This window comes from Mobula hypostoma, chromosome 9, assembly GCF_963921235.1.
Source record: "Mobula hypostoma chromosome 9, sMobHyp1.1, whole genome shotgun sequence".
NCBI lineage: Eukaryota > Metazoa > Chordata > Chondrichthyes > Myliobatiformes > Myliobatidae > Mobula > Mobula hypostoma.
In genome coordinates this window covers 114,254,283-114,266,695 of record NC_086105.1, presented here as the reverse complement: position 1 = coordinate 114,266,695, position 12,413 = coordinate 114,254,283, and the positions used below count along the sequence as shown (strand labels likewise).

General features: G+C 41.2%; 1 protein-coding gene across 1 annotated transcript in view; it reads right to left on the bottom strand.

Annotated features, from left to right (window-relative positions):
• Positions 1-12,413, bottom strand: part of LOC134351976 (cytochrome P450 3A24-like) — a 40,700-nt gene that overhangs the window by 7,559 nt on the left and 20,728 nt on the right. Inside the window, exons 7-9 of the mRNA XM_063058958.1 lie at positions 8,765-8,913; positions 6,698-6,825; positions 1,661-1,754 (exon numbers count right to left, since the gene is read on the bottom strand). Of these exons, the coding sequence (XP_062915028.1) occupies positions 1,661-1,754; positions 6,698-6,825; positions 8,765-8,913 (371 nt within the window). The remainder of the gene's footprint in view (positions 1-1,660; positions 1,755-6,697; positions 6,826-8,764; positions 8,914-12,413) is intronic.

The window sequence follows — 12,413 nt, the reverse complement described above, 5'->3', positions numbered from 1 at the left end:
ACAGGCTTGAATAAGAATCCCAAACAGCTTCCAAGAAAAAAACCCAAACACCTTCCCCCCTCCCAAAGAGAGAAAATTGACCAAAAAAAATCGATGCCTACAACTAATAGCAACATCCCCCCTGCTGGCTTAGCTCCAAATAAATTTCAAAGTGAGAAATATTCCAACCTAGTCAGAACAACAGAGGATAAAGAAACAGTTAATTCTGATATCAACTCTAGAAAAGTATAATATAAAATAATATGGACACACAGAAAATTAGCTCATTAAAATCTTATTCTCAAAGTTAAACCTTAAAAGGTTCAAAAAAGAGAATTGACTACAAGATATGCCAGAGGCAAAATACACAATTATTCATGCAACTTTTTGTTAAACAGCTCTAACATGACACTTTTAAACTTAGCAAAGTTTTAGCACATTAAAATCATATTCTCAAAATAAAGCCTTAAAAAGTTCATAAAGAAAGAGTTAAGTACAAAGTTTAGCAAAGGTAAAATAGACAGTTATTCGCGTAACAAATAATAAGCAATCACTTTACTGACTCTAAAAATTTCTGGGCCTGGAGACTCGAACGGAACCATTCCTGCGATCCATCCTGCAATCTAATTCTGAGCTTCGCCAGATACCGTAGAGAAGGTTTAAAATCCTTGTTGTAGAGCTCTGACATAACGCTTTTAAATTTAGCACGTTCTCTCATAATCTCTGCCGAGAAATCTTCAAGAATTCTAATCTTCTTACCATTATAATCAATCATACCTTTCCGACGAGATTCACGAATTATACGGTCCTTTGTTTGAAACTCATGAAAAGAGATTATTACTGAACGAGGTTTGCTTGCAAACATTCTGTTCCCAGGTACTCTGTGCACTCGGTCGATCATTGGTGTCGATTTTAAAATATCAGGAAGGAACTGAACCAGAAAGTTTGCAAACAATTCCGTAGGATGATGACCTTCAGTTAACGCTTCCAGACCAAGAATTCGTACATTATTCCTTCTACTTCTGTTTTCTAAATCAGTAATCTTCTGTTTTAGTTCATCGTTAACCTTGGATTGTTTTTCATAACGCTTTTGCAAGTCGTCCATTTTCTCATCCAGAATTGACAGGATTGCTTCATTCTCTTTTATTTGTTTATCGTGCTCAGTTAAGGTTTCCTGAATAGAATCCAATTTTCTACTTAGTTGTTTAATTTCAGAGCCACATTGTTTAAACTCTTTTGAGGATTCCTTTCTAAATCACTGAGATTACAGACTGATGTTCTCTGAGAGGCGATTACAAGTGAAGTGACATCAAATGTGCATTCCAATGCTGGGGTAAATCACAACTTTTCTGGTCTTTAATGATCAGAACAATAAAAGCTAATCAGCACGCGAACGGTTTAAATGTTGAAAGTGCTCACTGCAATTCCAGCCCCAGAAGCACTACGTCAAAAACTTTCCTGTACAGCTCAACTCCCAGCTAGACCTGTGACTGTAGGTCAGGTAACTTCCACCAGTGGAGGGGCTAATTGTAGCAGAGAGATTACTCCCTGCATTGTTTTCATGCAACCATTTCTATCAGAATGCAAACTAGTCGACTAATCAAAGAATGCTGGTGACTGAAAAGGGGGCGTCAACTTCAGGAATAAAAGGAAATAAAGCTCAAAGATGTACTGGCCATACTTTTATGCGCTGAATTGTTGGCATCATTCTGCTGCTCTGAGTTAGTGGCTGTTGCTTGAGAATCAACCAGCAGGTGCAGAAAATCCACCCGATCCTAAAATTTAAATAAACCAGACAGTCAGATTCAACCAAGAGAGCACAGGGACAAGTCACTTAGAATTAAGTATGGATCCTGAAAATCCAAGGTGTGAAAGGGGATAAAAAACAATCTATTGTCTCCAGCAGGACCAAAAACAGAATCAAGCCGAAGCCTACAGGAGGAGGACAGTTGACACCTCCACTATCTATGTCATGTCTGTGCTAGCTCTCACATATTTAAAGCTACTGTTCAGTTTCATATTCCAACCCATTTCTCTTCATGATTCACAGCATTGACAACTTCTGTGTCATCTGCAAAATTTGGAATTGGAGCTTGAATCCCCAAGTCTGTTTCATTAAGATAGTTGAAGAAAACAAAATCACAAACTGGATCTGGATGACACCACTTTATTCCAGTCCAAATAAACATCCATTCACCGGATTTCTGCTATTTGGCCAACTTCCAATCCATGCTATCCATGATTCTTTTATGCCATGGATTTCAACTCTGTTTGTGAGCCAGTTACGTCACACCTTATCAATTCTCTTCTGTAAGTCCATGTACATGGACTCCAAAGCTCACATCAATTCTAACTACAATCTTAAGCAAACTCTATCACCCTGCAAATACAGGGTGTTTTCCAGAGATTTCCAAACCTATGTTGGGTACCCATCATAATTTGTCTACCACCAGCCCAATTATAAATCTAACCACCAAAAAGAATGGCATTTAACACTGGAAGTCAGCTCTTGTGTGTCTCTGGAGAGAGGACAAAACCTACGAGTCTACAATCTAAACAACAGGAATTCTGCAGATGCTGGAAATTCAAGCAACACACATCAAAGTTGCTGGTGAACGCAGCAGGCCAAGCAGCATCTATAGGAAGAGGCGCAGTCGACGTTTCAGGCCGAGACCCTTTGTCAGTCAGTTAGTCCTGACGAAGGGTCTCGGCCTGAAACGTCGACTGCGCCTCTTCCTATAGATGCTGCTTGGCCTGCTGCGTTCACCAGCAACTTTGATGAGTCTACAATCTTTAGCCTTCAAAGCCTATCTGTCTGAAACATGAAAGGTCAGCTTTCATTTTAGAGCCTCTAAGCAAAAAAGCCCAACATCAACAATGGAATTTTTTCTATCCTTCACAATATTGAGAGGACCATCAGTAATGGACATGGGTAGCAGTCACACTCTTTACAGAGTTGAGCAAGAAGCCTGGAATTCCAAGCCAAAGCCTTTCACAACGCAGAAGCCCATTCAGCTTTAACACATTAGAGTCAACTCTTCTGTCTGCTTTGTTCCACCCACCACATGTACTTAATTTATCAACAATCCTTGAGAAGTGATTGGTGATTCTAGTGGTATTCCGCATCATAATCCTCCCCATTAATATCAGGTTCTTGAGCCGAACTAGAAAACCATAATTCTACCTCCAACCGTATTTCTCTCAGCCATCCACTGTTGTTTATGTTTGTTTATTCTGTTGTATATGTTATGTATAATTTATGCAAATTTAAATTTTTCCGTAATTTATATTTATCATGTTTGTAAAGCTCTGTGCTACTTCTGCACATTTTCTGACATTTATAAACTGGATATGTATGTCCCTGACAATGATCTGAAGTTGAATAATAGCCCAATTCCTCTTTAAGGATTTCAAATATATACACACCTACCCATTTACCTACTTATCTACTCATCAAACAATGGAAAAGTTCAGCATTAAAATTTTCAAAGCTGTTTTTTACTTCAATGACAGCACTCTTTCATTTGACTTGTCTTATAGCCAAACCTCTAATTAGTGATTTGTTGGTCCAATGAAGTTCTCCTATAACCTCAGAATTGGCTGGGAAATAGGCTGTGGAGTTACACACACACTCCACATAAGGAAAAATAGAATAAATTCACGATTCTTCAGCTTGGATCAACTTAACCAATTTGAAGCAAGATGTTCAAAATGCTATGCACACTCCAGCATTCTTACTCCTTTCTCCCTCTAATCTTTGACACCTTGATTAATCAGGGACCTATCGACCTCCACCTTAAATATCCCCAAGGACTCCTATTGTACAGCCATCTGTAGCTATGAATACCACAGATTCACCATCCTTTAACTGAAGAAATTTTTCCTCATTTCTATTCTGAATGGACGTGTCTCTATTCTGAGGCTGCGCCCTCTGGTCCTAGACTCCCCCACTATAGGAAATATCCTTTCTATATCCACTCTCCAGGCCTTTCAATATATGATACGTTTCAATGACATCTCCCCACCCCGAACCCATTCTTCTGAACTCCAGTGAATACAGGCGCAGAGACATCAAACGCTCCTCATAAGATAATTCTTTCGTTCCTGAGATCATTTATTAATCTCCTCTGGACCCTCTCCAATGCCAGCACATCTTTTCTCAGACAAGGGACACAGAATTGCTCACAATACTCCAGTGTGTATGACCAATATCTCTGCATTACACCCGTACTTTTGTCCTCTTGATATGAAAACTAACATTGCATTTGCTCTCCATACCACCAACTCAACCTGCAAGTTAACCTTTAGGGAATCCTGCACGAGGACTCCCAAGTTTCTTTGCACTTCCGATTTTTAAATTTTCTCTCTTTTAGAAGATAATCCATGCCTTTAATCATTCTACCAAACTGCATGACCATGCACTTCCCTACACTATATTCTGTCTGCCATTTCTTTGCCAATTCTCCCAATGCGTTGTCCTTTTGCAGACACCCTGCTTCCTCAGTTCTAGTTGCCTTTCCATCTTCTTTGTATCAACTGAAAACTTGGCCATAAAGCCATCAATTCTTTCATCCAAGTCATCGATATATAACCTGAAAGGGATGGCCCAAACACCAATCTTACGACACACCAGCAGTCAACCAGAAAAGGCCCATTTATTCCCATTCTTTGACTCCTACCAGTCAGCCGATCTTTTATCCATGCTAGTATCTTTCCTGTAATACCACGGGCTCTTATCTTGTTAAGCAGTATCCTTTGCAGCACCTTGTCAAAGGCCTTCTAAAAATAAAGTACACAACATCCACCAATTCTCCTTCGTCTTTCCTGCCCGTTATTTAGAAACATGGAAAACCTACAGCACGATACAGTCCCTTCGGCCCACAAAGCTGTGCCAAACATGTCCTGATCTGAGAAATTAGCTGGGGTTACCCATAGCCCTCTATTTTTCTGTGCTCCATGTACCTGTCCAGGAGTCTCTTAAAAGACCCTATCGTATCCGCCTCCACCACCATCGCTGGCAGCCCATTCCACGCATTCACCGCTCTGTGTAAAAAAAAACTTGCCCCTGACATCTCCTCTGTATCTACTTCCAAGCACCTTAAAACTTGCCCTCTCATGCTAGCCATTTCGGCCCTGGGAAAAAGCCTCTGACTATACACACAATCAATGCCTCTCCTCATCTTCTACACCTCTAACAGGTCACCTCTCATCCTCCGCTGCTCCAAGGAAAAAAGGCCAAAAGAATTTTCCTCAAAGAATTCCAACAGATTTGTCAGTCGAGATTTCCCCTTAAGGAAACCTTGCTAACTTTGTCCTCTTTTATCATGTGCCTCCAAGTACCCTGAAACCTTACAGCTAATAATAGACCAACATCTTTCCACATGCTGAAGTCAGGCTAACTGGCCTAAAATTTCCTTTCTTCTGCCTCCCTCCCTTCTTAAAGAGTGGAGTAACATATACAATTTTCCAGTCCAAAACAATTCCAGAATCTAGTGATTCTTGATATATTATTAATGCCTCCATAATCTCTGCAGCTACCTCTTTTGGAACTCTAGGGTCTAGTCCATGGCTTCCGGATGATTTATCTACCTTCAGATTTTTCAGTTTCACAAGCACCATCTCCTTATTAATAGCAACAGCACTCACTTCTGCCCCCTCACACTCTTGCACTTCTGGCATCCTGCTAGTGTCTTCCACACTGAAGATTGATGCAAAATACTTAAGTTAATCCACCATTTCTATGTCTCCCCCCCCCCCCGCCCCGCCAATTACTACCTCTCCAGAGTTATTTTCATCTTGTCTCTGTTTTACTGTTTATGTAACTGAAGAAAAACTTTTTGGATCCTCTTATATTATTAGCTAGCTTACTTTCATATTTCATCTTTTCTCCCTTTATGGCTTCTTAAATTGCCCCCTGTTAGTTTTTCAAAGCTTCCCAATCCTCTACATTCCCACTAATTTTTGCAACATTTTATGCTCTCTCTTTTGTTTTGGTGCTGTCTTGGACTTCCCTTGTCAGCCATGGTCACCTCATCCTCCCTTCAGAATACTTTATCTTTACGATGTATCTTTCCTGCGCCTTATGAGCTGCTCTCAGAAATTCCAGCCATTGCTACTCTGCTGTCATCCCTGCTAATGTCCCTTTCCAATCAACTTTGGCAAGCTCCTCTCATACCTCAGTAATTCCCTTTACGTCACTTTAAAACTGATACATTCAATTTTAGCTTCTACTTCTCACACTGCAGGGTGAATTTTATCATATCATGATCACTGCCTCCTAAGGGTTCCTTTACCCCGAGCTCCCTAATCAAAACTGGATCATTACATAATAATCCAGAATTGCCACTCCCCCAGTGGGCTCAACCACAAGCTGCTCTAAAAGGCTATTTCATAGGTGTTCTACAAATTCCATGTCTTGCAAATCTTGAACACTGTCCAAACACAAGCTTCTGTTATCCAGTGCAGAAGGTCAATAAATTTCAACAGTGATTGCAGGTGCAGCCAGGTTGGACATTTATATTGCATGCATAAAAGACAAATTTAAGAAACTGCAGAATTACACCATATTTTCAAGGACTCCCCGCCCCCCCACACCCTTCCTTGGTCAAACAATATTGCTAGAGTCACCTCCTTCTCAGTTACGAAATTACTGTCAGTGTTTTGGAATGAAAGAGACAAAATGTTTGCAGAAATGTAAATAGGTCAATTTAACACTCACATTGTGTACACCTTTCTGCCTCTTTTCTTTCATATTTAGTATGACTCTCATGAAAAAGTCATTCACATCTTTTGGCAAGAGGGAGATACCGAATTTATCCAAGATTGGAACAAGTGGAGGAAACAGCACTGAAAAAAATACAAAAACATAGAAATTACTGCTGAGAGTAGCCATGTACCTGCTCATTTGAAAGTAGGTGGGGTTATGGAACAGAAATAACAAAGAGCAATTGAGAAGCAAAGTAAGTAATTAGTTTTAGTTCGAGGATGAATGGGATTGGGGAGGGGCCAGAGAGGTAAAAGCAAAGACTGAATTCAGTGGCATTTTCACAGACTCTGGGTATCCAAGGGCTGCACTGCCAATTGTTGAAATGTAGCTCCTATTGTAATGTAGGGTTATAGCAAACAGCAAGGATCCACAAACAGCACAGAGCAAAAGATCTCCTGATTCAAGTATGAGCTGGGCTCCCTCAAAAGTAGATTGGCCAAATATCCAAAAGAAGTTTCCAGTTGTCATATGGAAGAATAGGATCCTCTGCCGTCCCAGGACAGCAGATAGAGCCTCAATTTCACATCTTATCAGCACTTCTCTCAGCAGCATGCTCTCCCATTGCTGCCCTGAAATGTCAGTGTGGATCATTTGTTCAGATCTCTATAGTGTAACTTGTATCCACAACCTTACGATTCACCTGTTGGGCAGAATCTAAGCATGCGTAGATAGTGCACAATGTTTCCAATCCACTTGGTATATAATAAGCTACTTTAGGATTATAGAGAGATGTCATTTAACTATGTCTTTGCTACCCTCTGCTAGAATATCCAAGATCAAATCCATCATCATAATTTTTTCATGTGCTATACGAGCCCCTCTAATCCTAATTATCACACATTTTTCTTTTTAAAGGGATCCAGATGTTCAGATGCATGAATCACAGCAAGTTAGCAGGTAGATGCAACAAATTGTTAAGAAGGCAATCAGCATTCTGGTCTTTATCGTGAAGGGATTGGAATTTTAAAATAGGGATGTTTTGTTATAGTTGCACTAGTATTGTTGAGACTGTATCGGGAATGCTGCACACACAAAAAAAAGCATAAAGTAGTGCTGGAGGCAGTCCAGAAGAGATTCACTGGGATATTTACTGGGATGAGACGGTTGTTCTGTCAATAGGTGTCAGACAGTTTGGGTCTGTATTCCTTTGTGTTCAGAAGATTGAGGGGGTGACCATATTCAAATACGTAAGATTCTAAGGGGATAGACGACAAGAGAGGCTGCAAATGCCGAATTCTAGAATAGAAACAGAAAGCTGGAAAACTGTTGCAGGTCAAGCAGAATTTCTGGTAGCAAAGGTGGTAGTCAACGTTCTGGGTCGAGACCCTGCATCAAGACTACAACAGGACAGGAAAGATTGCCAATGGGAGCAGTATGTAAGGTTTGGGATAGAGGCTTAGTAGGTGATAGGGGGAACTGGATGTGAAGGGAATGATGGCAGATGAAACCCGGGAAGAGGAGTGGAAGAGAGGGATGAACAAAACAAAAAGAAGACAACTAACAACAGGAACTCTGCAGATGCTGGAAATTCAAGCAACATCGACTGAAACTCTTCCAATAGATGCTGCCTGGCCTGCTGCCTTTACCAGCAACTTTGATGTGTGTTGCAAGAAGACAACTAGTTGGGTTGGTGAATGTATGTGGGGAGGAGAGCACCAAGAGGGTGGGCTACCTGGAGACATAGTTACAAAATAAGCAGCCAGTATTTCCAAAATGAGGTGTGTTGAAATTTATTTTCTTAGAGGATGGTGTATCTCTGAAATTCTCTGCCAAGAGGAAGCCAGGTCACAAGTAGTAATTTGTGAAGATATTGTGCTTGAAAGATACATTCCTGCCTTAAACTATGTACACGAGAAACAGGACTGCGCTTACCCCAGGGTACAAAAGTATTTTGTCAACTAATTTGCAGAAAATCCAAAACATGGAACAGAACAAAAGAGTCAGCAACTAATCAGTGATTTCCATAATCTAAAAGAAAACCCTTATCTTCCTTTACGTAAAATAAATATTTCCACTTACAAATCAAAAATATCAGCGGATTGAAGAGGGAAAAATCAGCAAGTTTCCTGGCATTTTTGAGAAATGGATCATTGGGGTTGTTGATGGAGTCAACATCCACACTGAATGATGTACTAGTGACCACGTCCAGACTGTATGCTCCAAAAAATCTGACAGAAGAAAAATGTGTTAGTTAAGAAATGATTGATAACTGAGCAATCTTTTGTTGCATGAGAAAACGTAATTATTATATAGGTTTACACCACAGATACAGACTAGCTTTCTTTCAAATGCATTTTAATGTTTATACTCCTTTATTCCATTGATTCGTGGTCTCATAATTTTCAGAGTAACAGCAATTCTCTGAAGTTTCCTTTGGTATTCAGGATTGTCCATATTACTAGGCTATGTCTCTTCTCCACCAGGCAAATGGATTGACTATCTCAATATTTATTGCATGAAATAAATTTCCTCCCGGGAGGGGGGAGAAGATGGCGGCGCGATGATAGCGCGCGCAGCCACTTGGTGATGAATATCTGTTATTTGTCAAGTAGGGGACCGTGCATAATCCTGATTTGATGGAGATAGACGTGAGAGCACAGAGGAACATCTGGAAAACTTCTGAAATGATTGCTTTGCTACTGCTGCCACTTTGTGGTAACCGGAATCTCCGGAGCTGAAGGCCCCGATATCCTTGGCTTTGGGTGTTTCAGCGGCCGGGGCTAGGTCGAAAGCGCTCGGCAGAGGATGGCATTCGGGAAGCTGTATCAGATTGGCTGCTCGGAAGCTCGGAGTTTTCGGACAGATGGACTCAGTGTCGGCTGGGGTCAGCTGCTTCCAAGGTATCGGCAAGTTGATTGTGCCCGGAGGTTTATGGCAGGGAGTTTCTCCCTTTTGCCGCCTGCTATCGGGGACTCAGGAGTCGATCAACTCGGGACTTGGAGAAATTTTTTTTTTTACTGTGCCTATGGTCTGTTCGTTATCAAATTATGGTATGGCTTTGCACTGCTGTAACTATATGTTATAATTATGTGGTTTTGTCAGTGTTAGTCTTTGGTCTGTCTTGTTTTCTGTGATATCACTCCGGAGAAACATTATATCATTTCTTAATGCATGCTTGAATTTCTAAATGACAATAAAGGAGGACTGAGTGTTCTCATAATCTGGAAAAAAAAAATAAATTTGTAAACCCTGTCTTGTTCACCCGTTACATCTTCTGGGCCTTTAAACAGAACATACACTAGATAGTTTAGTATGCCCTGATAACCAAGTGAGCCAGAAGTTGCTCATTAGTTTTTATTCTCAGTTTTAATGTCGGAAGATCTCATGCAAATTCTGCAATGATTACTTAACCTAGAAACTACATCACCAGGAGCCCCACCTTTAGGCACCATGCCATCCTTTTTCAGTCTTGGAAGGAATAGATCATGCTAGAAATCATTGTCACTAAAAACAGTACTAGTCAAGGCCTCAGAGTTTTTCTTCTCCTAGATAAGCTGCCAACCATGGCTGACGAGCCCCATCTGCCTGAAGTGACTGGTTTTAAGGTGCCAGTGACCCACCTTTGCCCCTTCTTCTGTCAGTGGAAACAATTCCACCAGGCTTAGTAGCTAAGTCACACATGAATGCCAGGAGCTGGACTTGGTTTGTCAGAGGCTATCTGAGATGCACACCATTGGGAGCATTTAATAGTCAGTGGGAGCTTATCCTTACTACCACTCCCCGGCTACAACAATCTTAAAGAATTGCCCATGGGTATTTTAAATAGTTCTATCAGGGCCCCTGCAATTTCTGCACAATCCTCCCACAAAGTCCAAGAGGAGCCCTTGTCAGGTCCTGGGGATTCATCTACCCCAATGCACGTCAAAGTAGCCAGCACTTGCTCTTCCATAATCTGCACTTCCAACTTCACAATGTAAACATCACTGGCAAATCTTGCAAAGTCATGACACATCTTTGAGCATTCCTCCATGTGTGGAGATTTTCATATTGGAAAGTGACTACTAGAACCACTTCCTGCCAGGCTTTGCTGATAGTGGCAGATTCCCTGTCCACCCCCAGTGCGTGCATCTTCTCCTTCCTACAGACATGCCTCTGATTGACCGCAACGTTCATGTCCTTTAGAATAAAGGTGGGAAGTCTCAGGCATCCCCTCTGCAGCATCCATGACAACCAAAATATGCATTATTGCTGTGAGATTGCCACTGGAATTGCACTATTGATGACTGATGTCCTGCGCAGTTTGCTACACAACAACATGTTGGGAGATGCACAGAGCCAGGTGTATAGGTGCTCCTCTGTGACAGGCTTCAGAGAGTAAACCACTCCAACAGCACTTTGTTTTCTTTTGGGACACTCATTTGGACAAAACATAGAATATCTGCCTAGAAAATGCATTGCATCCACTTTTGTTATGTGATGTGTCTAATTATGTTAATGTTATTAAGATTAATATCAAAAAAAGCATGAAATATTGATCCTTTAGCATGGTTTTTTCAGCTAAGCTGGAATCAGACCCAAGAATAGGAATTTACCATCAAGTCTTGATAGACTTTGATCTTTCAAACGGGGAAAAATACAAAAATGTAAAATTCATAGGGAAGTATTTTAGTCCCACTTCCCATTCCGATATGTCTACCCATGGCCCTTCCACTGACGTGATGAGGCCACACTTAGACTGCAGGAGCAACACCTTATATTCCATTTGGGTGGCCTCCAGCCTGATGCCATGAACATCGATTTCTCGAACTTCCGGTAATGCTCCCTCACCTCCCCCCTCCCCGCCGTTCTTCCCCATTTCCCATCTCCTTTTCCCTCTCTCACCTCACCACCTTGCCCACCCATTGCCTCCCTCTGGTGCTCTACCTCCCTTTTATTTCTTCCATACCTTTCTGTCTCTTTTAATCAGCTTTCCCGCTCTTTACTTCATCCCTCCCCCTTCAGGTTTCACCTATCACTTTGTGTTTCTCTCTCCCCTACGCCCACCTTTTTAAATCTACTCCTCGGCTTTTTGTCTCCAGTCCCGATGAAGGATTTCGGCTCAGAACATTGATTGTACTTTTTTTCTATAAATGCTGCCTAGCCTGCTTAGTTCCTCCAGTGTTTCATGGTGTGTTGCTTGGATTTCCAGCGCCTGCAGATATTCTCTTGTTTGTTTCAGCTTCTATACTGCTGTTATAAGACTATTTAATGGAGCTCTTGACCTCACAGTCCATCTCAACATGGGCTAGCAATTTATTGTCCGCTTGCACTGCATTACCTCTGTAACTCTGACTGATCTTTCTGCTTTGTGCTGTTTCCTTTCTTTTGTACTACCTTGATATACTGATGTTGTCAGATGATATGTATGGACGTCATACAAAACAATTTTCTTCTCTGTACCCCAGTACATGTGACAGATTAGAAAGGGCAAAGAAGTGGGAGATGGAATATAGTGTACGGAAAAGAATGGCCTTGCAGTCAGGGAGAAGGAATAATGGCATAGACTATTTTCTAGTCAGTGAGAAAATTCAGAAATCAGGTGCAAAGGGAATTGGGAATCATCGTGCAGGATTCCCCAAAGGTTAACTTACAGGCTGAGTCATTGATAAGGACAATTTGAGAGGACTAGAATATAAAAGGTGGACACAATGTTGAGGCATATAAGGCATTGGTCAGACTGCACTTGGAG